Genomic DNA, 27,446 nt, shown 5'->3' with positions numbered 1-27,446 from the left:
TCTTCCAGGGTGCCTCTGGGTAGACTGGAGCCTTCACCTTTCAGTTAGCAGCTGAGCCTGTTAATTGTTTCCACCATCCGAACCGAACCAAACCAAACCAAACCCATTGCCATCGAGTCGATTCCGACTCATAGTGACCCTATAGGACAGAGTAGAACTGCCCCATAGAGTTTCCAAGGAGTGCCTGGTGGGCTTGAACTGCCGACTTTTTGGTAACAGCCATAGCACTTAACCACTACGCCACCAGGTTTTCCCTTCCACCACCCAGAGACTCCTAAATGAAGCAAAGCACCCCTCAACCTCCCAAATTAACACATCAACAATACCAAGTGTACCCCAGGCACCTACTTTTGCATGGCTCTGTACTAGGTACACAAGAAGCGTAAGGCCTGGGCACTCGGTGAGCTTTTCTCTGATTCCATCCTGGAAATTACCAAGGCTAATGCACCCTGGGTCACAGGAGTGTGAGTTTCTTAAGAGTAGGGTCTATGTCTTATTCATTCTCAACAAATATTTCTCAATGAATGAATAACTAAAGTTTTACAAATCCAAAAGTGTGCACCCAATTCGTCCTCTGAGTCTGTCCTGTCATGTCTTCCTTTCAGATAAGGAAATGGGTTGAAGATGCTCTAGATGACCCCATTCCTCCCATGCTGTGTTCCTACCCAAACCATCCCCTTAGACCACCCACTCACAATCACTCTCCATACCATCTTATCAGCCTTCTCCCAAGAGATGTCTGATGGTCAAAAGACTTCTTATTTCTCAAACAATTTCAAGCCCAGAAGAATCGCAGGGAAGAGCTGAGGAAGTGTACAATTCCCCCTACTGAACAATTTTAAGGCAACTCGCTTACGTGAGCCTATGATGAAAAGACCTTAGAGGAAGCAGAGCTGTGCCTGATGGAGAAACAATTATAGGAGGCAGTGAGAAGAGTGGCATCTCCCTCTGTGTTTACTTCCCATTGAGCAACAGAACAGGTCCTGAAACCCTCATCCATTGCTGGTGGCAATGTCAAAGGGTGCAACCACTGTGGAAAATAGTTTGGTGGTTCTTCGAAAAGTGAAACATAGAATTACCACTCAAAAAAAAAGTTGCCAATGATTCGATTCTGACTCATGGCAACCATCTGTGTCAGACTAGAACTGTGCTCCATAGGGTTTTCAATGGATGATTTTTTGGAAGGAGATGACCAGGCCTTTCTTCCAAGGTGCCTCTGGGTCGACTCGAACCCCCAACCTTTTGGTTAGCAGCCAAGCACATTAACCATTTGCATCACCCAGGGACTCCAGAATTATCCTATGACTCAGCAATTCCACTCCTAGGTATATACCCAAATGAATTGAAATCAGGAACACAAACAGAACCTTGTACGCCAATGTTCATGGCAGCACTATTCACAATAGCCAAAAGGTGGAAACCACCCAAGCGTCTATCAGCAGATGAATGAATAAACAAAATGTTGTATATGCCAACAATGGAATATTATTCAACTATAAAGAGAAATGAGATTTTGATACATGCTATGAAATGGATGAACCTTGAAAACACAATGCTGACTGAAATAAGTCAGACACAAAAGGACAAACATTGTATGGGCCCACTTATATGAAACAGATTAGTCAAATGCTTAGAGACAAAAGTGGTTACCAGGGACTGGGGGAGGAGGCAATGGGGGTTTATTGCTGAAGGGGACCTGAGTTTCTGTGTGGGGTGATGAAAAACTTTGGAAAAGACAGTAGTGATGGTAGCATGACACGGTAAATGTAATTCATGTCACAGAATTGTACACTTCAAAATGGCTAAAATGGCAGGTGTTTTGTTATTTACATTTTACCCCAATAAAAGTTTGTTTTTTATTTCGAAAACAAAAAATAGAGCAGGCCCTGCCACCACGTTCACCACCGCTGGAAGTTGGAACCCAGCCTGGCTTTCGAACTCTCTCATTTTCTTCACTTAAACTGGTAGCTTCACAGAGGCCCCGGGGTGTGGGAGAAAAGGCTCAGCTGAGAGGCCTGGGTTTAACCCTGAATTGTACTGTTTTCTAATCATGCGACAGAAGATCCTCATTGCTCCATCTGATGAGAGATTACGGATAATCCAAAACGTTAGTGTGCGTGAGAGGACAGTGCTTTATAACCCGAGTCATCACACGAACGTGAGGGTCTTATTTATTACATCCCCTAGGAAGTCTGTCCTGGATTCCCCAGGTCCCACTCTATTTAAACAGGAAACTCACTGCTAAATGTCACTTCACAAAGCATGCACTTGCCTGTACATCACTGGTCTCAGACGATGGCTCAGGGGCCCAATCAGGCCCTCTGCCTATTTCTACGTGGCCCTCGAGCTAAGAGTGGGTTTCACATTTTTCAAAGATTGGAAAAATGCAAAAGAATTGTATTTTGTGACACATGAAAATTATATAAAACTCAAAATGCAGTGTCTATAAATAAAGTTTTATTGGCACACAGCCACATCATTTGTTTACAGATTTTCTATGGCTGCTTTCATGCTACCATATCTGAGATGAGCCCTTGTGACAGAGGCTGTATGGCCTGCAAAGTCTAAAAATTTTTATTAGCTGGCCCTTTACAGAATACATCTGCTGTCCCCTGGCCCTTGTGTACTGAATGAATGTGTTAACATGGCTAAGGTTTCTCCTATTGTCCTCTGCCTGTCTGCATCAAAGCCATTGATTCCTTCTTTAAACTGAGCTAAACCTGTCTTACATCTCACACAGCACCACCAGTCGGGTTTATTAATTCGGAATAATGAAGACAATAGGCCACTGACCCCTGTCTTTGGTCTTACACTCATTGCTCAGGACGCTTAGTCAATTTATAAGCACATTTAAGCACTAATTTGGTATTTCAGGCTCTGCTTGGCACTACGAATACAAAAGGCCCTGACCACTGAGGATTTAAAATCTGTTTGGGGAGGCAAGATACACCCAAAAAAGCCCTTACAGGATAATACAACGTTACTTACATGTGTATATTCTCCTTTTTCAAGTATTCTTAGAACAGATGATACTAGGTCAGCATATAAAGTACTGCTATGAAACAGCAAAGGAGCCTTGGTGGTGCAAGGTTAATCGCTTGGCTGCTAACTGAAAGGGTGGCAGTTTCAACCCACCTGGCAGCTCCGTGGGAGAGAGACCTGGTGATCTGCTCCCATAAAGATTACAGCCTAGAAAACCCCATGGGGCAGTTCTACTCTGTCACATGGGGTCACCATGAGTAGAAAATCGACTCGATGGCACCTAACAACAACAATGGTGGAACAAACAAATGAGTACATGTTTAATGACAAATCTGTTTTATAGATAACTCTGAAATCTAAGGAGTCTCTGGGTGGTGCAAACGGTTAACGTCCTAGTCTGCTAACATAAAGGGTGGAGGTTCTAGTCCTGGCCAGAGGAGCCTTGGGAAAAAGGCCTGTGGATCTAATTCCGAAAAATCATCCATTGAAAACCCTATGGAGCACAGTTCTACTCTGACACACACAGGGTGGCTGTGAGTTGGAGTCCACTCCATGGCATTTTTTTAATGCAATATAAAACTTAGAAGTCATGAAGTTCCATTTTCTTCATTTAAAGAGAGGAAACAAGAGCCCAGAGAGGTCCCCCAGATAGTTAGCTGAGAACCAGGGCCAGAACCTAGATCTCCAGACCCCCAAGTCAGCGGTACTTGACTACAGCACTTCAGATTATTAGGTCTTTTTTAAAGCACAAGTAAAGACTACTGAAACCTAAATATTTACTACACTTCTCTCCATGCTGTATTACACGGACACCTTAAACCATTGTTTTGACCTTTAGTTTTGCCTCTGTTGACAATCTAGAAACCATGCCAAATGCTGACTTTTCTGCGGTTCTGTGCTGTTTCCGATTATTTAAAGAGGAAGGGGAGAAGAATGAGAATCATGAAATTCTTAACAGTCCATTTTGATCACCATTTATTTAAAAAATGAGGGTTTTCCATGTTTCTAGAGGGAAATCACTGTAATCTTGTTTTTACTTAATTCGTTATTGTTTTAAAATTATGTTAAAAATCGTTCCCAGTAACAGAGGCCTGACCATGGCGTGAAGTTGCCTGACTCAATAAAGACAACCACCACCAAAGGAAAAAAAGAAACCTTGAACTTAAAGGTAACCTGTACCTATTCTATTTACATGGAGACAGCTTCAAGAAGTGAGTCACATGGACATATTATTGTCACAATAAATTCTTCTCATACAGGAATATAAATTTCTTTAGGCGCTGAATTTCGTATTCTCCCCTCTTTTTTCATCTACCACCACTATCCACCTGGCCTGAGCACAGTACTTTAAAAAAAGTAATAAAGAAGTGGAGTTTAAAGAAATGTACCTTGGGAACATTTTGGCTCTTTCCGCTCCATGAAATTTCAGCTGTTATCAATCACTGCATAACTAAATGTCGGCCCTGGCTTCTGCTTACTGGGGCTTAGGACTCTGGCCTCGTTTAAAGATCCCAGAGGCTTTGATGTACCTGGATGGTTGGCAGTATCCACTACTGCAGGCATCATCAGAGTTCCTGATTTACTTACTGTGAGGTTAGCCGGAAATCACTTCCCTAGGACGTGAGATAATTTGAGGCTGTGGATGCTGATCCCAGAAGGCCTGAATAGGGAATTCTGCACTCTTCTGTAAGGAACTGGGATGTGTTATACCTTCAGGGCAGCAGATCAAGTCTTTAAGGGTGATGGTATGGGATTTTCCACTTCTGATAATGGCAAACTAGCTTGTTACAGACCAATCCTCTTGAAACGAAAAACTAGAAAATCTCTTTGAAAACATCAGAGAATTACCAAAGCAGTAAGGATTTAAGGAGCCAAAATCCTGGAGAAGGGAAGTGCAAAGAGGTGAAGATGTTATTCAGTGTAATTTTCCCCGTAGGCATTGACCGAATTTCAAGCAGCAGCAGAGACTGAAAGCTGAGCAGTGCTTCCAGAAGATTTATGAAGGAGGCAGACAATAAATGGAGTCCAGGGTCCCCCAAGGAGAAGAGACCAGGTAAACACCCCAGGCTTTCAGTTGCGATGCCCAAAGGGCTACATCATAGTAGTAGAAGTGAAATATAGACCGATTCTCACAAAGGCCAAAGCCCAGCCTCCAACCCACTCAATCCCTAACTGGGTCAGATGTTGTGCCATCTTTTAACTGCCTGCATGAAATAAATGTTTATCTTTTCTGGAAGATACTACCCTCCAGAGCCTCAAAATAACTATAATTTTTCATATATGAAAATCTGGCATTCAAACAATAATTACCTGACATATCAAGAGACAAGACAAACTGACCAAAATCCAAGAGGAGAAAAACATAACACAGACTTACACAGGTTCCAGATGTTAGAGTTATTAGAGGTCTTAAAAAAAAGTGTGTGTATATAAAAAATATGTGTGTGTGTATGCGTGTGGATTATTTCAAGAACATAGATTTCAAGAACATAGATAAAACCAAATGGAAATCCTAGAACATCAAAATACAATAATTGAAATTAGAATTAAAAGGACAGATCATAAGCAGACTAGACACAGCTGAAGAGAGGACTAGTGAATTGAAAGATAAGATAGAAAAAAATGGCCAGACTGAAATACAGTGAGAAAAAAAGATGAAAAATACAGAAAAGGGAGCAGGAAATTTATGGGACATGGTGAAATGAAATTGTGTTTGAAATATTTCTCAATAACAGAGGCCTGACTCTCCTATGAAATTGCCTACCTCGATAAAAACAAAACAACCAATGGGGTAAATTTTTTAAAAAGCTTAAAGTTAACCTGTAGTTTTTCTATTTATTTGTAGACAGCATAAAGGAAGAGAGGAAAAAGAGAATGGGGGCAAAGTAATATATGAAGTTGTTTTGGTTGAGAACTTTCCAAAACTGACTAAAAGCTTCAAGTCACAGACTGAAGAAACACTGTGAACCCCAAGTAGGAAAACTACCAAAAAAAAAAAAAAAAGCCTAAGTACATCATAGTAATACTGCTGAAACAAAAGATAAAGAGAAAAATCTAAAAATCAAAGAGAAAAAATCAATACTTTTAAAGGCACAACAATAAAATTGACATCTGATTTCACAGAAACAGTCAGAGGACCATGAGTGGCAACTTCAAAGTGCTGAAAAAGAAGAACTGCCAACCCAGATTCTTTACCTGGGAAAAACCACCCTTCAAAAATGAGAAGAAGTAAAGACATTTTCAGACAAATGAAAATTGAGAAGATGTATCACATTACACTTATACCAAATGAAATACTGAAGAAAGATCTTTGGGCAGAAGTAAAGTGATCTCAGATGAAGCCACAGAGATGCAGGAAGGAGTGGAGAGCAACACAAAAAGTAAACACATGAGGAAAGCAAAAAGAATACACCAAAAAAAAAAAAAAAAACCCCGTTGCTGTTGAGTCGATTCCGACTCACGGCAACCCTGTAGGACAGAGTAGAACTGCCCCATTGAGTTTCCAAGGAGCGCCTGGCAGATTTGAACTGCCGAGGCTTTGGTTAGCAGCTGTAGCACTTAACCACTACACCACCAGGGTTTCCATAAAATAAATATAAAGTATGGAAAAACAACAAAAATAATGTCTGGTTAGGCAATCCACCAGAAAGATATAACAATTTTAAATCTGTATGCACCTAATAAAATAGTGTCAAAACATATAAATCAAAAATTGACAGATCTAATTGCAGAAATAGAACAAACAGATGAACAGACAAAACAAACAAAAATCAGTAAAGATGTGTTGTTGCAGTCGTTGTTGGGTGCCGTCGAGTCGGTTCCAACTCATAGCGACCCTATGTCCTGCGCCATCCTTACAATCATTGTTCTGTTTGAGCTCATTGTTGCAGCCACTGTGTCAATCCACCTCGTTGAGGGTCTTGCTCTTTTCCACTGACCCTGAGCTTTGCCAAGCATGATGTCCTTCTCCAGGGACTGATCCCTCCTGACAATATGTCTAAACTATGTAAGACGCAGTCTCGCCGTCCTTGCTTCTAAGGAGCATCCTGGTTGTACTTCTTCCAATACAGAGTTGTTTGTTCTTTTGGCGGTCCATGGTATATTTAATATTCTTCACCAACACCACAATTCAAAGCCGTCAATTCTTCAGTCTTCCTTATTCATTGTCCAGCTTTCACATGCATATGATGCCATTGAAAATACCATGGCTTGGGTCAGGTGCACCTTAGTCTTCAAGGTGACATCTTTGCTTTTCAACACTTTAAAGAGGTCTTTTGTAGCAGATTTACCCAATACAATGCATCATTTGATTTCTTGACTGCTGCATCCATGGCTGTTGATTGTGGATCCAAGTAAAATGAAATCCTTGACAAATTCAATCTTTTCTCCGCTTATCATGATGTTGCTTATTGGTCTAGTTGTGAGGATTTTTGTTTTCTTTATGTTGAGGTGCAATCCATACTGAAGGCTGTGGTCTTTGATCTTCACCAGTAAGTACTTCAAGTCCTTTCCACTTTCATTAAGCAAGGTTGTATTATCTGCATAACACAGGTTGTTAATGAGTCTTCCTCCAATCCTGATGCCATGTTCTTCTTCATATAATCCAGCTTCTCGGATTATTTGCTCAGCATACAGATTGAATAGGTATGGCGAAAGAATACAACCCTGACGCACACCTTTCCTGACTTTAAACCAATCGGTATCCCCTTGTTCTGTCTGAACAACTGCCTCTTGATCTATGTAAAGGTTCCTCATGAGCACAATTAAGTATTCTGGAATTCCCGTTCTTCTCAATGTTATCCATAATTTGTTATGATCCACACAGTCGAATGCCTTTGCATAGTCAATAAAACACAGGTAAACATCCTTCTGGTATTCTCTGCTTTCAGCCAGGATCCATCTGACATCAGCAATGATATCCCTGGTTCCACGTCCCCTTCTGAAACCAGCCTGAATTTCTGGCAGTTCCCTATCGATGTACCACGCAGCCGTTTTTGAATGATCTTCAGCAAAATTTTGCTTGCGTGTGATATTACAGTAAAGATACAGTAAAGATGTAGAAAAGTTGCACAACAAACTTGACATGATTGACATGTTTAGAACATTACACCCAAATTTGGCAGAGAACATCTTTTTAAGCACACACAGAACACTTACCAATATTTTTCACAAGGTGGGCTATAAAGGGAGCCCAGGTGGCACAGTGGTTAAGAGCTTGGCTACTAATAGAAAGGTTAGCAGTTTGAATCCACCAGCCGCTCCTTGGAAACTCTATGGGGCAGTTCTCCCCTGTCCTGTAGGGTTGCTATGAGTTGAAATCAACTTAATTCAGTAAATTTTCATCTCATTTAATACCCAGCCAGGTTTTGTGGATCCACAGTCAATGCCCACGGAAGCAGCAGTCAAAAAACCGAACGACGCATTGTGTTGGGAAAATCTGCTGCAAAAGACCTCTTTAAAGTGTTAAAAAAGCAAAGATGTCACCTTGAGGACTAAAGTGCGCCTAACCCAAGCTATGTGTTATAGGTTGAATTATGTCCCCTAAAAATATGTTTTGTAAATCCTAACCTCTATGCCTGGGATTATAATCCCATTTGAGAGTGGGTTGTTTTTGTTATGTCGATGAAGCAGGATTAGTGTAGGGTATATTTAAAAAAAAAATTTTTTTTTACTATTTTGAGTCAATCTCTTTTGAGATATAAAAAGAGATTAAACAAGTGAGCAGAGAGAGAGAGAGAGCTGGGGTAAAATAGATGCCAGGACACATGGAGATCTTCAAGGAACCAGGAAACAAAAGGTGAAAAGATAAGGACCTTCCTCCAGAGCCCACAGACAGAGAAAGCCTTCCCCTGGAGCCGGCGCTCTGATCAGCCTTTTAGCCTCCTAAACTGTAGGAAAATCAACTTCTGTTTGTTAAAGCCAACTACTTGTGGTATTGCTGTTATAGCAGGACTAGATAACTAAGACAGTGGTCATATGTTTTTGTTTGTTTAATTCCCAAACATATTTTAAACACGATCAGTTAAGGTCACTGTCTCTGTCATACTTCTGGAATCCCTGGTGGTATAGTAGTTAAGAGCTGCTAACCACAAGGTCGGCAGTTCAAATCCACCAGGCGCTCCTTGGAAACCCTATGGGGCAGCTCTACTCTGTCCTTTAGAGTCGTGCTATAAATCAGAATTGACTCGCCAGCAATGGGCTTGGTTTTTGGTTTGGTCATACTTCCTTTCATTTCACATTTTTGTGATCTGGCCAGAGGGAAGTTGAGTTGAGAATACATTTAGTTAAGGTTTCTGGGATAGGAGTGTGTCGTTATTGTGTGTACAGTTATTCTTCAGTGCCCCAATGTAGGAATGGCTTCCAGCTTCCAGGAATATTACTACCACCCACTGTGCTGACTCACTTGACACCATGACCCAAATTTGCAGATTCAGAGTATATACCATGATATGAAAGTGTCCCACAGTGCCTCGCAATGGGAATACGTGGGCAGTGGAGAACTGCAGTTTGAAATGTACAGAGCCATAAGTTAGTCTATGTAAAATTTTCCTGTAATTAGACATGTAAAACTGTAAGTAGAAAGTCGGTATTCATTGACGTTTAATCAAATGAAAGTGTCCTCAAGTTAGGAACAGACTTGATAGTCCAGCGTTACAATTATAAGCATACCATACATTTTGTTTTCTTTTTAGATGGGAATCAAACAAAATAGAATCTATCAGAGTGTCTGTGTTTCTAGGGCGCAAACCTGTATAGCTGAATTACAAATGGCAAATACATCTATGGGAGGTCACTTATACACGCACACAAAATACTAATGCTGATGAAGATAACACTCATAATACGAGGACAGCAACGACGACCAGATCAATCAGTGTTATTGGTCGAATGTGTATTTAAGATTACTCAAGGCACAAGAAAACTTGAAATGCTGTGAAATTTTACAGCCCATATAGAAAAGAAACTCAATAGAGGCATTTCTTAAATTTGATAGCAATCCTAAGATGGAGATGGCATTGCCCATAATGAGTTCTGAAGCTGAAGGAAACTTTTCAAATCTTTCTTCAATAAAAAGCTAATTTTAAGCAACCACACTGGGAGACTGATTGATCTTTCTTATCTGTCCACAGAAAAGGATAATACCAAGTTGTCTTTTTTAGAGAAGACAAAAGAGGGTGACACCAAAATATTTAAGAAAACGTATTATGGAGGCCTGTCAGGGTTAATTAATAAGTATTATGTTGTTTTTTTATGGGGGGATGTTGTTTTTTTCTGGAGTTTGTGATGTTTGAGGAATTAGCCAGCTTATTTAAATTTGTAATTTATTGTGATTTCTAAATCTAATCTATGGATTCTAAATATTTTTAAATATCCATTTCTCTACTTAATTTGTATTCATAATTTCGTTTATTCATTTATTCTTTAAAAGTGCCCCCAACAGGTCCCACAAAACCTGGACATGCTCTTAGCATCCAAGATCTGAACCACTGTTCTACTGCAGTCACTCTGCTAACCACCAAAGGAAATTGCCAACATGCTCCACAAACCAGAATCCAGTAGTCCAGCCTCACCAAGGGGGTCCTCCCAGGGTTCATTCATTCCTTTATTCCTTCCTTCGTGCATCCATTTATTCCACAAACATTCATTGATCACACACTACAGGTTAGGGACTGTTCTAATGAGAATATACTAGCAAATGAGATAGCCTTCTGCTTTTTTCTGGACTTGATATTCTAGTGGTGGAAGGCAGACAACAAACAGTAAAGAAACAAATGAACAAAATAATTCACAATAGCACTGGATAATATTTACTCCAGAAAAATGAAAATATATATTCCTACAAAAACTTTATGCATATCACTCAACTTTATTCTTAATATTCATAATCACTCAAAACAGACAGCAACCCAAATGCCCATTAACTGGAAAAGGGATAAACACCCTGTGGTATATCTGGGCAATGGAGGATTACTCAGCAATAAAGAGGAAAGGACAAGTGATAACATACAACAACACGAGTTGAAAGAAGTCAGATTCAAGGAGCTACATACTACATGATAGTTTTCATATGGCATTCTGGAAAAGATCAGTGGGTGCTAGGAGTTGTGGGTGGAGGGAGAAGATACAGTACAAAGGGACACGAAAGAATTTTTTGAGGTGATGGAAATGTTCTGTATCTTATTGTGGTAGTTGGTTACACAACTATATTAACTCATCAAAATTCACAGACATGTACATCTAAAAATTTACTATATGTATATTATACTTTAATAAACCTGAACAAAGAAACTGGATGATGGGGACGTTGTTGTTGTTGTTAGGTGCCATTGAGTCGGTTCAGACTCACAGCGACCCATCTACAACAGAACAAAACACTACCCGGTCTTGTGCCATCCTCGCAATCGTTACTATGTCTGAGCCCATTGTTGCAGCCACTGGGTCAATCCATCTCGTTGAGGGTCTTCTTCCTTTTCACTGACTCTCTGCTCCACCAAGCATGATGTCCTTCTCCAGGAACTGGTCCCTCCTGATAACATGTCCAAAGTATGTGAGAAGTTTTGCCATCCTTGTTTCTAAGAATCATTGTGGCTGTACTTCTTCCAAGACACATTTGTTCGTTCTGGCAGTCCACGGTATGTTCAATATTCTTCGCCAACGCCATAATTTAAATGCGTCAGTTTTTCTTCAGTCTTTGATAGGCTATTCCTTTAGATCGAGTGGCCAAGGAATACCTTCTAGAGCGGTGACGTTTAATGTGTAAAATCCATTAAAAACCAGCAGCCACTTAAAGGGTTCCAAGGCAAATCAAATCCTTTTAACTGGCAGCAAATACCAGATGCTAACCACCAGAACTTCAAAGATGAGTGGAAAAAAACAAAATCCCTCCTCTATTTTTTTTTTTTTTTTATTACTGGGAGGTTAGAAAAAGAGTAATGGAAACCTTTTTTTTTTTTCTCTCTCTTTTAGTCTGCAAAACATGTTTTAATTAAGAGGGAATTTATGCAAACCCTACACAGCCAGAGGGTTTACAAGTGAAAAAAACATGCAAATGTAGTCTATTTTCAAAGGATGTTATGATAAACCAAAACTAAACCCACTGCCTTCTAGTCAATTCTGACTCACAGCAACCCTATAGGACAGAGTAGGACTGCCCCATCGGGTTTCCAAGGCTTTAATTTTTATGGAAGGGGCCTAGTGGCGCAGTGATTAAAGCACTCAGCTGCTAACCAAACGGTCAGCGGTTTGAACCCACCGATCCACCTGCGGGAGAGACATGTGTCAGTCTGCTTCCTTAAAGATTACAGCCTTGGAAACCCTATGTGCCAATTCTACTCTGTCCTACAGGGTCGCTATGAGTCGATTCGCGGTGGGTTTGGTTTTGGTTTTTGGAATCTTTACAGAAGCCGAATGCCACATCTTTCTTCCAGGGAGCGGCTGATGGGTTCAAACTGCCAACCTTTTGGTTAGCAGCCCAGCACTTAACCATGGTGCCACCAAGGCTCCTCATGTTATTGACAAGCGCAATTCAAAAAAACCTCCCCAGGGAGTGCTTTCAGGCTATGCTCTGTATTTCATGATGAAGTTTGTGCTTTTTTTGCCTCCATGTGCATGAGCATGAAGTTTCTGGAAATGATACTTCATTAATCACATAAAATCCCAACACTTTAAAAGGTACTATGTGAGAGTCAAGGTCTTAGTTCTTCGCTGCCCTTCTCCTCCCCCACAGCACTCTAACTGAAAGAGCCTTGCTGGGAAATCCCACTTCTCCTGCACCTGCCCTCTGACCACTCCTGGAGTCTTTGGGCAGCTGTGCAGTTCCCTGGCTTTGGGGAGCCACAGTTGCGTTTCCATCCAGAGAAGGAGCACATGTTTCAGAATAATCATAATATAGAGAAGTTATGAACTGGTGGTTCATGTAAGCTATTCCAACAGAGGGCCCAACTGGAAGGAGGCTTTACAAGAGATTAAATAAAATCTGTTCTCTTGTGAGCTAGGGGCCAATCTCCTTGGAATCAATGAACAGAAGAAGCTTCTAGAACAGAAGAGGAGCGTTTGGCATCATTGGGATGACCCCTTTAGCAGGAAGCCACACTGGAGTCACTCAGGGTATTTTCCCTCAAAACAGTGGAGTTTGGGGTCAGTTGCTCCACTCTCCACAGAAAAGAAATGGAATCAGAGTCTGGTTTTGATGGTCTCTGTGGAGAAGTTTCCAGCTCTCCTGGAAGAACTGGGACTTGGAACGAGGAGAGCAGCGTTCTGGTCCAACTCTACTCTGAATTTCCTGTTGACAAGGTCAGATCCTATCACCTCTTTTGGTCTATGTGTCAAAAGAGGGTTTGGGACTACATGAATATCAAATGACTTCTATTTTGAGCAATTGGGCTTTATCATTTTACCACTGCTCAAACACCAACCAAGTGGTAGTTACTGTCCTCTTACTAGAAGTAAGGTGTGGGACCTGGTGTCAATGTCAGGAGCTTCCCATATGATTAAAGAAGCAGAAAATGCATCTATGAAAAGGACCTAGTAATACAAGGCAAGATAGATTTGGTATTTAATGAACAATATAGGCAAAGCATCTCAAGACGGGGGAAAAAGCTGTGAAAGCAAAAGATAGGAAATGCTTCATAGAAGAGAAGGGACTTGAACTGGGCCTTGAAGAATTAATAGGATTTGCATAGATGGGGAGCCCAGCTGTCAGGGTGGGGAAAATGAAGTCAGAGAGAGAAGTCTGGTGGTGCACGTGGGAGGCAATGAGAAGAACAACTTGGCTAGAGCAGTGTTTGCTCTGGCAGGTTTTCGGACAAGAGGCTAGAAAGATAGTTTGGCAGATGGAAGAGGGCCTGCAAAAGAGAATGGATCAGACTGAAGTTCACGATGCCAACCTGAAAATCAGACCACGCATATATTCTTCAGAAGACCTCAAAAACTCATTCCAAGCCTGTGACTGGTAATTGTATTAGGTTCACTGGCTCCTTCCTCTTCATTTGTGGGTGTCTTCTAGTAGAAGGCTCTCTTGAGTGCTACAGAAAACAACCCAAATGACTATCAACTGGAAGATGGATAAACACACTGTCATATATCTGTGCAATGGAGGATTACTCGGCAATAAAGAGGAAAGGACAAGTTGTTAACATACGACAACACGAGCTGAAAGAAGTCAGATTCAAAGAGCTACATACTACATGATGGCTTTCATATGGCATTCTGGAAAAGATCAGTGGGTGCTAGGAGTTGTGGGTGGAGGGAGAAGATAGACTACAAAGGGACACGAGAGAATTTTTGGAGGTGATGAAAATATTCTATATCTTATTGTGGTAGTAGTTACACAACTGTATTAGTTCATCAAAATTCACAGGCATGTACAGCTAAAAATTTACTGTATGTAAATTATACTTCAATCAACCTGAACAAAGAAATTGGATGATGGGATGTTGTTGTTGTTAGGTGCTGTCAAGTCGATTCTAACTCGTAGTGACCCTATGTACAACAGAACAAAACACTATCGGTCCTGAGTCATCCTCACAATCGTTGCTGTGTTTGAGCCCACTGTAGCTTTCTGTGATGATGGAAATGCTCTATATCTGTGCTCTCCAAAGCAGCAGGCACTCACTACATGTGGCTACTTCTCACTTGAAATGTGGCTAGTGTGACTGAGGAATTGAATTTTTATTTAAATTAAATTTAAATAGCCACATGTGGTTAGTGGCTACCATGTTGGACGGTACAGCTCTAGATGTCAGCAAAGGTTGAACATCACATTATCTTATAAAGTCCTTGCAAGAAATTCAAAGAATCTGCATTTTAAGAAGTTGGCACAAAGATAGAGCGTTCCTGTTTCTTTTGACATTCCAAATCACAAGATGAGGGAAACTTAGGACCAGTTTTTCCATGAAATTGAGGAAGGGTCATGTTACAGTGGAAGTGCAATATAAGTCTGTCCTTAGGATCCATTCTGCCAGCTCTGTTCTAGCAGAAACAGCACCATACTGAAGCGGATACACTATAACTTGGGAATTACATGCTGTCAACATGAAATGCAGCTTTAAACTTTACACTTACTGGAAAGAAAACACAAAATTTCCTTACCCTTTTCCTGTTGAGGGTCCAATTCCGATCTTAAATTCCATTGACATAATACTGCGGCACCTAGCACAGAGATGGGCCTCTAATACGAAAGGCCAGTATATATAAATCCCTCTATCCAACTGTTTCCCCCTCTGTCCACCCATCTGTTCACCAATCCACTCATCCAGTCACCCATCCATGTACCCATCCATCCATCCATGTACCCGTCCATCCGTCCATGTACCCATCCATCCGTCCATCCGTCCGTCTGACCATCCATCCATCTATCCGTCCGTCCATCCATCGATCCATGTACCCATCTATCCAACCATCTATTTATCCTCCAAATCTATTTACTAACTCAAAAAGAATTGTTTTTTTTCTCTTTTACCCAGGTAATGAGAGCCTAATAGAGAAGAACAGATAAAAAGCAGGTAGACTACGTGATACAGTTTCAAAAGTATGCTTTCAGAGGAGTCCCCCAAAAGGGGGAAAATAATAAGAGTGAGGAAAATAATATGCATTATTAAGCATACTTTCAATTCATCAGTATTAATTCATCATCCATTTCATACAAGGAACCATGTGAAACACTGTGGACGATACAAGAATATATCCAAAACTTCTGCCCTCAGCATTCTTAATACTCTTCCTAAAGTCTGAGAAGCTTACATACTGTATGATTCCAACTATGTGGCATTCTGGAAAGGTAAAAAAACTATAGAGACAGTAAAAAGATCAGTGGCTGCCAGGGATTTGGGGTGGGGAATGACTAGGTGGAGCACGGAACATTTTTAAGGCAGTGAAATTATCTTATATGACACTGTGATAGTGTACACATGACATTATGCATTTGTCAAAACTGATAGGACTCTACAACACAAACAGTGAACCTTAATGTAAACTACGAAAGTTAGTAAATAGTATTGTATCCATATTGGTATATCCATTGTAAGAAATGGACCACAGGAATGCAAGATGTTAATAACAGGAGAAACTGTGTAAGGGGAGAGGAGGTATATGAGAACTTTCTGTACTTTCTGAACGATTGTTCTATAAACCTTTTAAACTCATTCGTATAAAGACAAATGAGCGATATACTTTAAAACAGCAAGGTAAAAGATGCTACAAGATAATTAATTCATGATTGGTTGCCAAATAATGGCTCAGACAATAAGTTTCATATTTAAAAGAGGGTCAGAAAATCTGAGCTAGAATGGTCCAAATTAGGGTTTTAAGGAGAATACTTGAGCCAGACTCTGAACAATGGGCCAAAGGATGGATAAAAACCATAAAATTCTAGATTTTGGAAGGACCTTAGAAATAATCTAGATATTCAACTAAGGTCAGAGAAGTAAGTGACCAGTTCCAATTCACTGATATGGGTTGTAACGGCAGAAAAAATTCCTCGAATGCAGGTCTGCTGATGCTCATTCCAAGGCCACACAGTACCTGGGATGAGGAGTTGTGTGCTGTTTAGTCAGTTCCAACACACAGAGACCCTATACGACAGAGTACAACTGTCCCATAGTGTTTTCTTGGCTGTAATCTTTACGGAAGTAGGCTGCCACATCTTTCTCTTGCAGAGCAGCTGGTGGGTTTGAACCACCGACTTTTCGGTTAGCAGTTGAGTGCTTAACCACTGCAACACCGGGGCTCCTACATTTAGGAAAGGGGAAAGCCTACTGGAGAGTGGGTGGACACAGCATGAGCAAGGGAACAAAGCCAGACTGAGTCAGTATATTCACCATGTACATCAGTGTCTGTGCAAGGATTGGGAGGATGGGGACCGACAGTGACAGGACTTGCATGCAAATCTGTCACTGCTCAGCCATATGAGTCCCAGAAGTCTGGTTGCTGGGATTGCCTTGTAGTCTCCCTTTGACACTGTGGTAGCAGTACAAACTTTTCTAGAAAACTTAGTATTCTTTTCTTTTTGACAAAGACTCAAGTTCACCTGGGGAAGGTGAGGACTGCAGTAGGGAAGTTGGGGCAAGAACTGGCATTGCTGGCCAACCTGTAGCGGGGTGGGATGGATGGTGATCACTACTCACCCACTAACATCTCAGAAACCTTGAATAGTAGATAGAGGATGTGGCCTAGGAATCTGTATATTTTGAAAGTTCCCGTATGATTCTGATGATCACCCAGTTTGGGAGTCTTCTGGTTTACCCTTTTACCATGCTGTCACTGAAAAATGTAAGTAGCCAAAGACCATTTGATGTTCGTATTAGTAATGATAATTGACATATTTATTGAGCATCTACTGCTGGGTCCACATGTACAAGGAGTTGTGAAAAACACCAAAGCTATAAAACATTTCATGCTCACCATACTATGGATAGCATGAGAGAAGGGATGGGCAGATGACGTAAAGGAGTGAAGGGGGCCTTAACTGAGTGTGGAGGACTGGGGACGACAGAGCCTGTCAAAAGGGGATTGGCAGTCGCAGTCAGGTGGAATGGAGGGTCCAGTGTCACCAGGCTATCCAATTTTTTTAAAGAAGCCACTAATCAGGATTTTCTTAATGTGAAATATCCTAATATGTAAATGTTGGCTCCAAACTTTTAAAATGTATGTGCAAAAAAAAATTTTCTGCAGGCCCATAACTTACAACCTTTGCATTATGGTGCATTCCCCAGCACTGGTAGGGTCTTCGAAAAGAGAGAGGAAGGAAGGAAGAGAAGGAGGGAGGGAGGGAGTATTTCTGTAAGAACTTCTCTTTGTTTTGGCCAAGAGATGAAAAGCCTAACATAAAATTATTAGAGAAGGAAAAAAAAAAACAAAGAGATCATTTAATAATTTATACCTTGCTGCTCTCCAACAATCAACTGTTGATTTCAAATTGTAACTAAAACACTACTGCAAGAAACCAAAAGAGACCTACATAAGTGGAAAAACGTACCACGCTCTTGGATAGGAAGACTTAACATTGTGAAAATGTCAATACCACCCAAAGTGATCGATACATACAATGCAATCCTGATTCAAATCACAACAGCATTCCTCAGCGAGATGGTAAAACTAATCACTAACTTTATATGGAAGGGAAAAGGCCCTGAATAAGTAAAGCATTATTGAAGAAGAACAAAGAAGGAGGCCTCACATTACCTGACCTCAGAACCTACTATACAGTCACAGCAGTCAAAACAGCCTGGTACTGGTCCAACAACAGACACAGAGACCAATGGAACAGAATTAAGAACCTAGACATAAATCCATCCACCTATGAACTTCAACAAAGGACCAAAGTCTATTGAATGGGGAAGAGACAGTCTCTTTAACAAATGCTGCTGGCAAAATTGGATATCTATCTGTAGAAAAATGAAATAGGACCCATACCTCACATCATATACAAAAACTAACTCAAAATGGAACAAAGACCTAAGTATGAAACTATAAAGATCATGGAGGAAAAAAAAGGGACAACACTAAGGGCCCGAAATATGGCATAAATAGAATACCAAACAAAACTAAAAATGCACACACAGAAGAAGATGAATTAGATAAATGGGACCTCCTAAAAATTAAACACTTTTGCTCAACAAAAGACTTCTCTAACAAACATATGAAGAAATGCTCATGATCATTAGCCATTACCTGTTGCTGCTGAGTCAATTCTGACTCATGGCAACCCTATAAAACAGAGTAGAACTGCCCCCATAGGGTGCCTAAGGAGCTGCTGGTGGATTCGAACTGCCGATCTTTTTGATTAGCAGCCGAGCTCTTAACCGCTGCACCACATTGGCCATTAGAGAATGCAAATCAAAACTACCATGAGATACCATCTAACCCCAACATTACTGGCACTAATGAAAAATGTTGGCCAGGTTGTGGGGAGGTTGAAACTCTTAACCACTGCTAGTGGGAATGTAAAATGGTGCAACCACTGTGGAAAATGGTATGGTGCTTCCTCAAAAAGCTAGAAATAGAAATACCATATGATCCAGCAATCTCACTCCTAGGTGTACACCCTAAAGAAATAAGAGCCATGACATGAAGAGACATATGCACACCCATGTTCATTGCAGCATTATTCACAATTGCAAAAAGATGGAAACAACCTAAGTGCCCATCGACAGAAGAATGGATAAATAAACTGTGGTACCTACACACAATGATAAAGAATAATGATGAGTCCATGAAATATCTCACAACATGGATGAATTTGGAGGACATTATGCTGAGTAAAATAAGTCAATTGCAAAAGGACAAATTTGTATGAGACCGCTATTATACAGTAACAACAAAGAGGTCACACACAGAAAAAAAAAAAACTCTTTGATGGTTACCAGGGATGGGAAGGGGAGGGACGGAAAATTACCAAATAGATAGTAGACATGTTTTAATATTGGTGAATAGAAAGGCAATACACAATATGGAAGAAAGCACAACATGACCAAGATAAGAGAGAACACTGAGAGCAATGCAGGAATAAAGGACAAATACAGCAACTACTTTGGAGTGATGAAAAACAAAAATGTCTCCTTGAGGACTAAGGTGCGCCTGACCCAAGCCATGGTGTTTTCAATCACTTCATATGTATGCTAAAGCTGGACAATGAATAAAGAAGACAGACAGAATAAGAATTGATGTGTTTGAATTGTGGTGTTGGCAAAGAATATTGAATATACCACGGACTGCCAAAAGAACAGACAAATCTGTCTTGGAAGAAGTAGAGCCAGAATGCTCCTTAGAAGCCAGGATGGTGAGACTGTGTCTTACAAGCTTTGAAAATGTTATCAGTAGGGGCCAGTCCCTGGAGAAGGACATCATGCTTGGTAAACTAGAGGGTCACTGAAAAAGAAGAAGACTTTCAAGGAGATAGATTGGCACAGTGGCTGTAACAATGGGCTCGAGCATAACAACAATCATGAGAATGGCACAGGACCAGGCAGCGTTTTGTTCTGTTGTACACAGAGAGGGTCGCTATGAGTCAGAACTCAACAGCACCTAACAATAACAACAATAACTACTATAAGGTAGACAATCCTGCAACAATAATATCAATAAAAAGTAATTCATGAATGGATAGACAGATACGTCAAGAGGTACGGGAGAGTGTAAGGGAACACAGACACAGGTTTGCTGGTGGAAATTTCTAAATCCACGACTGTAGGTGTACCTCATATACTAATATAGACAACAGAGCACACAAGGGGCACAGTCAGGGAAACCGCTCAGACATAAACAAACACCTCATGGGATGAAGTAACCAGGCTCCAAGGCAAAGGACCATAGACTCGGGGAACATCTATGTCAATTGGCACAACGTAGTTCTTAAAGACAACGTTCTACATCCTACTTTGATGAGTAGTGTCTCGGATCTTAAGTGCTTGTGAGCAGCCACCTAAGGTACAAGTATCGGTCTCTTCCACTCCAGAGCAAAGGAGACTGAAAAAAAAAAAAACAAAGACTCAAGGGAGCAATTAGTCCAAAGGACTAATGGACCACATGAACCAAAGCCTACATGACCCCGAAACCAGAAGAACTAGATGGTGTCCAGCTACGACGACCAACCGCTCTGACTGGGATTACAACAGAGAGTCCAGACAGAGTGGGAAAAAAACATAGAACAAAAAATCACATTCACAAAAAGGGCCAGACTTACTGGCCTCACAGAGGCTGGAGGAATCCCGGAGAGTGTGGCCCTAAGACACCCTTCTGACCTGGAACTGAAGCCTTTCCTGGAGACCACCATTCAGCCAAACCATTGACAGTCTCGTACAATAACACCTGAGAGGAACAAGTTCCTTAGAACAATCAATTGCAGGCGATCAAAAGGGTAACATTTGCCCAAGAGGAAAGATGAGAACGCAGGAAGGGGTAGAAAATCAGGATGAAAGGAAACAGGGAACCCAGGGCGGAAATGGGGAGAGGGCTGACACATTGTGGTGAATGCAACCAATGTCATGGGACACTTTATGTACAAACTATCTGGTGGGAATCTAATGTGCTCTCTAAACTATCACCTAAGGCACAATATAAATAAATAAATAAATAAATACGATAGGAACTAAAAAAAACTGTAACTAGTGTTTCCAGTTGAATGGAATGAGAGGACAGGGAAATAGAAACTAACGCATAGATTATTTCAAAGGCATAGCAGTGGGACTGTTACCCTGTGAAGTGTGTCATCGAAGACACCAAGTTGGATGAATTTAGGCTTAAATGAGACTTCCGGATGAACTTGAACCTGAACTGGATCTGCCAAACAATGTTTATTTAAAGCACCCCCCCTTCCCCAATTGAGCCTGATGATGCGCCAGTTTGGTGGCCTTCTACTAGAGTGACCAATCAACCCAGTTTACCTAAGACTGAGGGATTTCCAAGACGAGAGACTTTCAGTGGTAAAGCTGGGAAAGTCCCAGGCAAACCCGAACAAGTTGGCCACCCCACCTCTGAATAACCCATCTGCTACCAACTCGCCCCCATCATAAAGATTCTACTCACCCTCCAAGGAAAAGGGACTGCGTCCTCCCAGTGCCTTGCAGCGTCTATTTTGGGTGGCAGTGAGGCACTTTTGAGAATGCAGTAACTCTTTCAGGACAAACATTCCTGATTCCTGGGTCAAGGGTCAGCAAATTCAGACCAGCTGCTTGTTTGTGTAAATAAACTTTTATGCCAACACAGTCGTTTACATACTATCTTGCTGCCATGATACAGCAGCAGAGTTGAAAAGGTGTGGTGAAGATCATATTGCCCACAAAGCCTAAGTAATTACTATACAGCCCTTTACATTACAGAATGAGTTTGCCTGGCCCCTTCCTAGATCCTGATTTTGGCTCAATGAGTTATGAACAATGTGACATAGGGAAGTCTTTTAAACTCTCAGAGCTTCATTTCTTCACTTACAAAAAGAGGTTTTAACAACACACACCCACAGAAATGACTAAAATATATTTTTTAAATGGCGATACCAAGTATTGGCAAAGATGTGGAAAACTGGAATGCTCATTAGTACCAGTTGCCCTCAAGCCAACTCTGACTCATGGCGACCCCATGTTTGTCAGAGTAGAACTGTGTCCCATGCGGTTTTCAAAGGCTGATTTTTCAGAATTAGAGGCCAGTCCTTTCTTCCAAGGTGCCTCTAGGTGGACAGAAACCATTGTCTGACAATATTTACTAACTATATGCCTCCTATAACCCAGCAAAGGAGCCCTGGTAGTGCGATGGTAAAATGCTCAGATTTTAACCACAAGGTTGGCAGTTGAAACCCACTCAGAGGCTCCACAGGAGAAAAACATGGCGATCTGCTTGGAGCAGACCAATAACAGAATGCTTTTTTTCTTTCCTAAACGTAGGAGCCGTGGTGGCACAGTGGAAACTCTGGTGGCGTAGTGGTTAAGTGCTACGGCTCTAACCAAAAGGTGGGCAGTTCGAATCCACCAGGCGCTCCTTGGAAACTCTATGGGGCAGTTCTACTCTGTCCTATAGGGTCACTATGAGTCCAAATTGACTCAACGGCAACAGATTTGTTTGTGTTTTGGTGGCACAGTGGTTACAGATTACCCTCATCTTTAAAGGGGGGATAATGTAGATGAACAGCCAAGAAAACCCTATGGGGCATTTCTACACTGTCACACAGAGTGGCTATAAGTCAAAACCGACTCAACGTCACCCAACAACAACAACAAAAATATAAGCCAGCAATTCCACTCCCAAGAGACGTGAGCACTCACGTCTCCAAAAAGGCATGAGTAAGAATGACCAGAACAGGTTATTATCAGCCCTAAACTGAAAATAACTCAGTGTACATCAGTATTAGAATGAGTAAAGAAACTGAGGCATACTCATAGAGTGGAATACTACACAACAATAAAAAAGAACCAACCATCACTATGTGCACCAATAAGAATGAATAGCACAGACATAAGGATAAGCCCAAGAAGACGGGCACAAGGAGCACTTATTAGATGATTCCATTTACATGAGATTAAAGACCTGGCAAAAATAATCTATGGTGATAGGAATCAGAATAGTGATTGTCTCTTCATGGGGGTATTAACTGGGGAGGGGCATAAGAGAAACTTCTCGGGTGCTGGAGCTGTTCTGTGTGTCCATCTGGGTAGTGGTCACCCTGTTATATACACATATAGTATAAATGTACACAGCTGTGCACCCATTCCATTTACAGTATATAGATTAGAGTTTGTTTAAGAGAGAAAATATAGATATTATACACATGTATGTGTAAAAAAAAATTTTTTTATGTGTTGTTGTGTGCCATTGAGTCGATTCCAACTCACAGTGACCCCATGTGATAGGGTAGAACTGCCCCGTAGGGTTTTCTTGGCTGTAATCGTTACAGGAGCAGATCACTAGATCATTCTCCCTTGGAGCCACTGGGTGGTTCGAACTGCCAACCTTTTGGTTAGCAGCCAAGCACAGTGGTTAAGTGCTCGGCTGCTAACCAAAAGGCCAGCGGTTCGAAGTCACCAGCCACTCTGAAGGAGAAAGATGTGGCAATCTGCTCCCGTAAAGATTACAGCCTTGGAAACCCTACGGGGCGGTTCTACTCTGCTCTATAAGGTCGCTATAAGTCAGAATCAAATCAACGACAATGGGTACATATAGGTACATGCCAAGTGTACATTTACGTGTACATGTACACTTATAAGTATATGTCATTATAAGAATCCAATTGCTCTTAAAAATGAGATAAATAGAAAAGTGCAGTCTTCTATTATTTAAGCCGCTCAATACCTAGTCTTCTTGTTGCAATTGGTTAGATGCACTACCTGTAATTCAGGTGACCCATCAGCTGTCTTCAGCCTTAGCAAAACAAAAACGGATTCATTATATGGGAGCTGACAGTAATTTCTGAACTTGGGAGGGACATGCAGTAACTATAAACTCCCTGAAAACACACTGGTGCTGCCTAAGGGTGTCACTCCACCCTGGAGAGAGCCCCCCCCCTTTTCAGCTGATGGGGAAGTCGGTGTGCAGGGCAACTCCAGAGCAGAGTTCCCTCCCTGCAGCTGCGTCTTCCCTATCCCCTCCTCCCTGTCTTCCCACCAGAAGATGATAAACACCATCTGCCCATTGCACACCAGCCCGGAACTGTAACCTCTTCTGCTCACCCAGAACATCGCCCTCATCCCGAAGTGCCCTCGGCCACTGCTCTCAAGCCACGGCCTTTCTGCCAGCCCCAGCTCAACACTCCAAACTGCCTGTGGTCCTCAGTACCTGGGGGGCCAGCGAGCTGACGACAGGTGGGGGGAATGAAGAAACCCTGCCCAGTGGGGGTAGGGGGGTTGCGCGCAAATCTCATCTCTGTGCTGCGACTTTTCCGTCTTTGAAAACGCCCGGTGTACTTCAGGTAGCTCGGTAGAAACACATGCCTACAAACCCTGATAACATTATCTTTATTTGTGCACTAGTGGCCCAAGCCAGGTCACCTGGGGACTGTTCGCTCCTCTCCAAAAGGAGAACCCAGCACCGTATGTATTAAAACGTGGGACATTTTCTTTTGAAAGTAAACGTGCAAGAGCTGCTTCTCTGTCTTTCCCAGCACATCTTTGAATCCTTCTACATTTTTAGCAGCATTGATTTCAAGATAAAAACTGATAGCCTCTGGTTCATTGGACCAATTTCTTCTTAATTTGATCACATTGTCAATGCTGCTTCTGAGAGTCTATTCGTTATGGTTTCTGATTGCTAGAGCCTAAAACTACAGAAGGTACATTCAGCAATTTGTGTCAACAACCTGCAAAGATTTCCGGGCTGCTTAATTCAAGCCAGGGTTTTCTACATGACAGACACTTGATAGATGTGGAAAGAATGAATTCATAAGAAGAACTATATGTGACTGTTTAAGCAATGTGTTCATATAAGCAATGAAACTTTCAGTCACAAATATGTACTTTTAACAGAATAAAAAACTGTACCAAACCCTGTGTCTCCCAAAATCAATCTAAAACTCTCTGTATGGAATTACATCAATGAAGATATTAAAATTAGAACTCAACCTTGAATGGAGCTTTCTCCAGAAAAAAAAAAAAGAAAGAATGTTGGATTTCATATCAGAGATACTTAGAAAAATCAGCATGTAAGTTTTTCAGTCCCAGTCAGCTGAACATAAAATCAGCTGTGAGAAAAGTTAAACCGTTGGAGGCAAATGAACTTCAAAGAAATGTGGCTTATGTTCTGCTCTTGGTTACTGCTCAAAGAATATTCTGAAGAAATACAAGGGGACTTTGCTGGTCTCTAAAGATTTTGAATTGTTTTGAAGACATATTTGCCTGAAGTTTATACTCTATTGGCTGTGACTGTTTTTCTCATCAGTCAATGAATTTTGTAGGGAGGAAGGTAAGAGTCAGGATGATGCTAAATTGGTTTGGCTCCAGAAAAGGTACCTCACTCTTACAAGTTTTTGCTAATCTCTCTCTTTCCATCCCTGCCATTCACTCACTTTTCTTTCTTTCTTAAACCAATATGCCAAACTCGGGAAGTAATCCCTGGAACAAAACCTGCCTGGAAGGGACTCTGATTCTGAGTAAAACTTCCCTTTGTGCCCATAGTTCTGTCTGTCACAAGGTGAGAGGTCAGTTACTGGAGCATCTCCCACCCTCAGAGAGAACGTAACTTTCACAGTCAGGACTTACCTGTCTGCCGAGAGAGCTGTGAGCGTGAAAACAGACACCCCCACGGAGGTGAGCTGTATGAAGGGAATTAGTTTGCAGCCAATCCTGCCAAATAGCCATCTGTCAGCCAGGTACCTGCTAGCATCCACGGGCGCGCACGTTACCAGGAGGAGCAGGTCTCCCAAGGCCAAGCTGGAGATGAACAGGTTGGGCACGTTGCGCATGGACTTGACCGTACAGAAGATCTTGATCAGGGTGATGTTGCCAATGAGGCCTATCAGGATGATGGCCCCATACAGCACAGGGATGACATAGAGGATGCCCGGGTGGAACCAGTCATCAGTCACGGAGAGGTCCACACTGTGATTGGAGACGTTGCAGTGCACCAAATGGTCCACTTCCAAGTTCAGAAGGAAGCAGTCATTCAGAGCCATCCTCTAGCTTCTTCCCCACCTACAAGTGCCCTTAGCTGCTCTTCTTAACGTTGCACTTTTCCAATTGGGCGAAGATGAGGCTAAGAGCTATGCTGGGCTCTTCTTTTCTGTAATAAAAATTCTCCCACTACATACATTTATGGTCCTCAAAGCTGTCTGTCACTATTTTGAGGCTAGAGCTGCTGTGGCCTTCACGTGAACAATGCCACGCATCTCTATTCAATAAGTTACCAACATCACAACAACAAAAACTACCACCAGAAACAGGGCTGAGTGTTAAACCCACTCTGCATCAGTTCTTTCTACCTCCATCCTAGTCCGGCTCTCTCTGGCTGCAGTTCACCAAGAACTTTTGGCCTGCTATATCCACACAGCATTTCCGGGCTTTCCTGATATTTAGAACCTGAGGTTTAAAGTGGGTAGAAAAAACTGCACTGAGAAAGCCTCCAATCCTATAGGCAGGATGCTTCGCGCGTCACAGGCTTCACCAGCAAACAGCAGCCCTGCTGAGCTGAAGCACTGTTGAGGAGGAAGGCCACTTACAGACGGAGAATGCCAGCCCCCTGCTGGCCACTTTAATCACTGCCCGGTCACCTACTCTCCCCAAAGGGGACTGTGGATCCTCTAGGGCTTCACAGATAGCTCCTGCTGCTCACTGAAGCACGCAGTGCCTCTGGTCGGGGTTTAATAAACGGTACTAGCACTCAGCAAAGGCTCTGGGAATCTTTCTGATCCTATCCCAAAGCATTCACATGAGACTCACAACCCATTTGCTCATCTTTTCCAATACAGTAGAATGTACCGTTAAGGTGGAGAGAAACAGGGTCTGTCTGTGAATTAACAGCACGCAGAGGCACAGGTACCTGTGGGTGATGTTCACCGCCTCTTTGAAGGAGGACTGCTACTGAGAAACACACGCCTTACAACTTCGGCAACTGACAGCTGGAAAAACCAGGAGCCAAACTCACACTTGCTTCTTCTGGTAGATTTGCCAAGCCATTCTTGTCCCCTGGACCAGGGAGAAACGAAATTGGGGGCCAGCTGATTTTTTTAATTAATTAATTTTTTTTATTGTGCTTTAGGTGAAAGCTTACAGCTCAAGGTAATCTCTCATACAAAATTTTATACACATATTGTCATGCAACACTTGTTGCAATCCCTACGATGCAACAGCACACTCCCCCTTTCCACCACCAGCTCCTGTCCCTTCCTGCCTTCTTATCCTGCCTCCAGACAGGAGTCACCCATTTGGTCTCGTGTATCTGCTTGAACTAAGAAGTACACTCTTCATGAGTATTATTTTATGTTTTATAATCCAGTCTAATCTTTGTCTGAAGAGTGGGTTTTAGGAATGGTTTTAGTTCTGGGTTAACAT

The 27,446-nt window shown here is 41.8% G+C and overlaps 1 protein-coding gene across 1 annotated transcript in view; it reads right to left on the bottom strand.

Annotated features, from left to right (window-relative positions):
- GRPR (gastrin releasing peptide receptor) overlaps nt 1-26,718 on the bottom strand; it is a 46,692-nt gene extending 19,974 nt beyond the window's left edge. Inside the window, exon 1 of the mRNA XM_003415972.4 lies at nt 25,659-26,718. Coding sequence (XP_003416020.1) covers nt 25,659-26,071 — 413 coding nt within the window. The 5' untranslated portion in view covers nt 26,072-26,718. The remainder of the gene's footprint in view (nt 1-25,658) is intronic.
- Nucleotides 26,719-27,446: the final 728 nt, after the last annotated feature.

This window comes from Loxodonta africana, chromosome X, assembly GCF_030014295.1.
Source record: "Loxodonta africana isolate mLoxAfr1 chromosome X, mLoxAfr1.hap2, whole genome shotgun sequence".
Lineage (NCBI taxonomy): Eukaryota > Metazoa > Chordata > Mammalia > Proboscidea > Elephantidae > Loxodonta > Loxodonta africana.
This window is presented reverse-complemented; position numbering and strand designations above follow the sequence as displayed.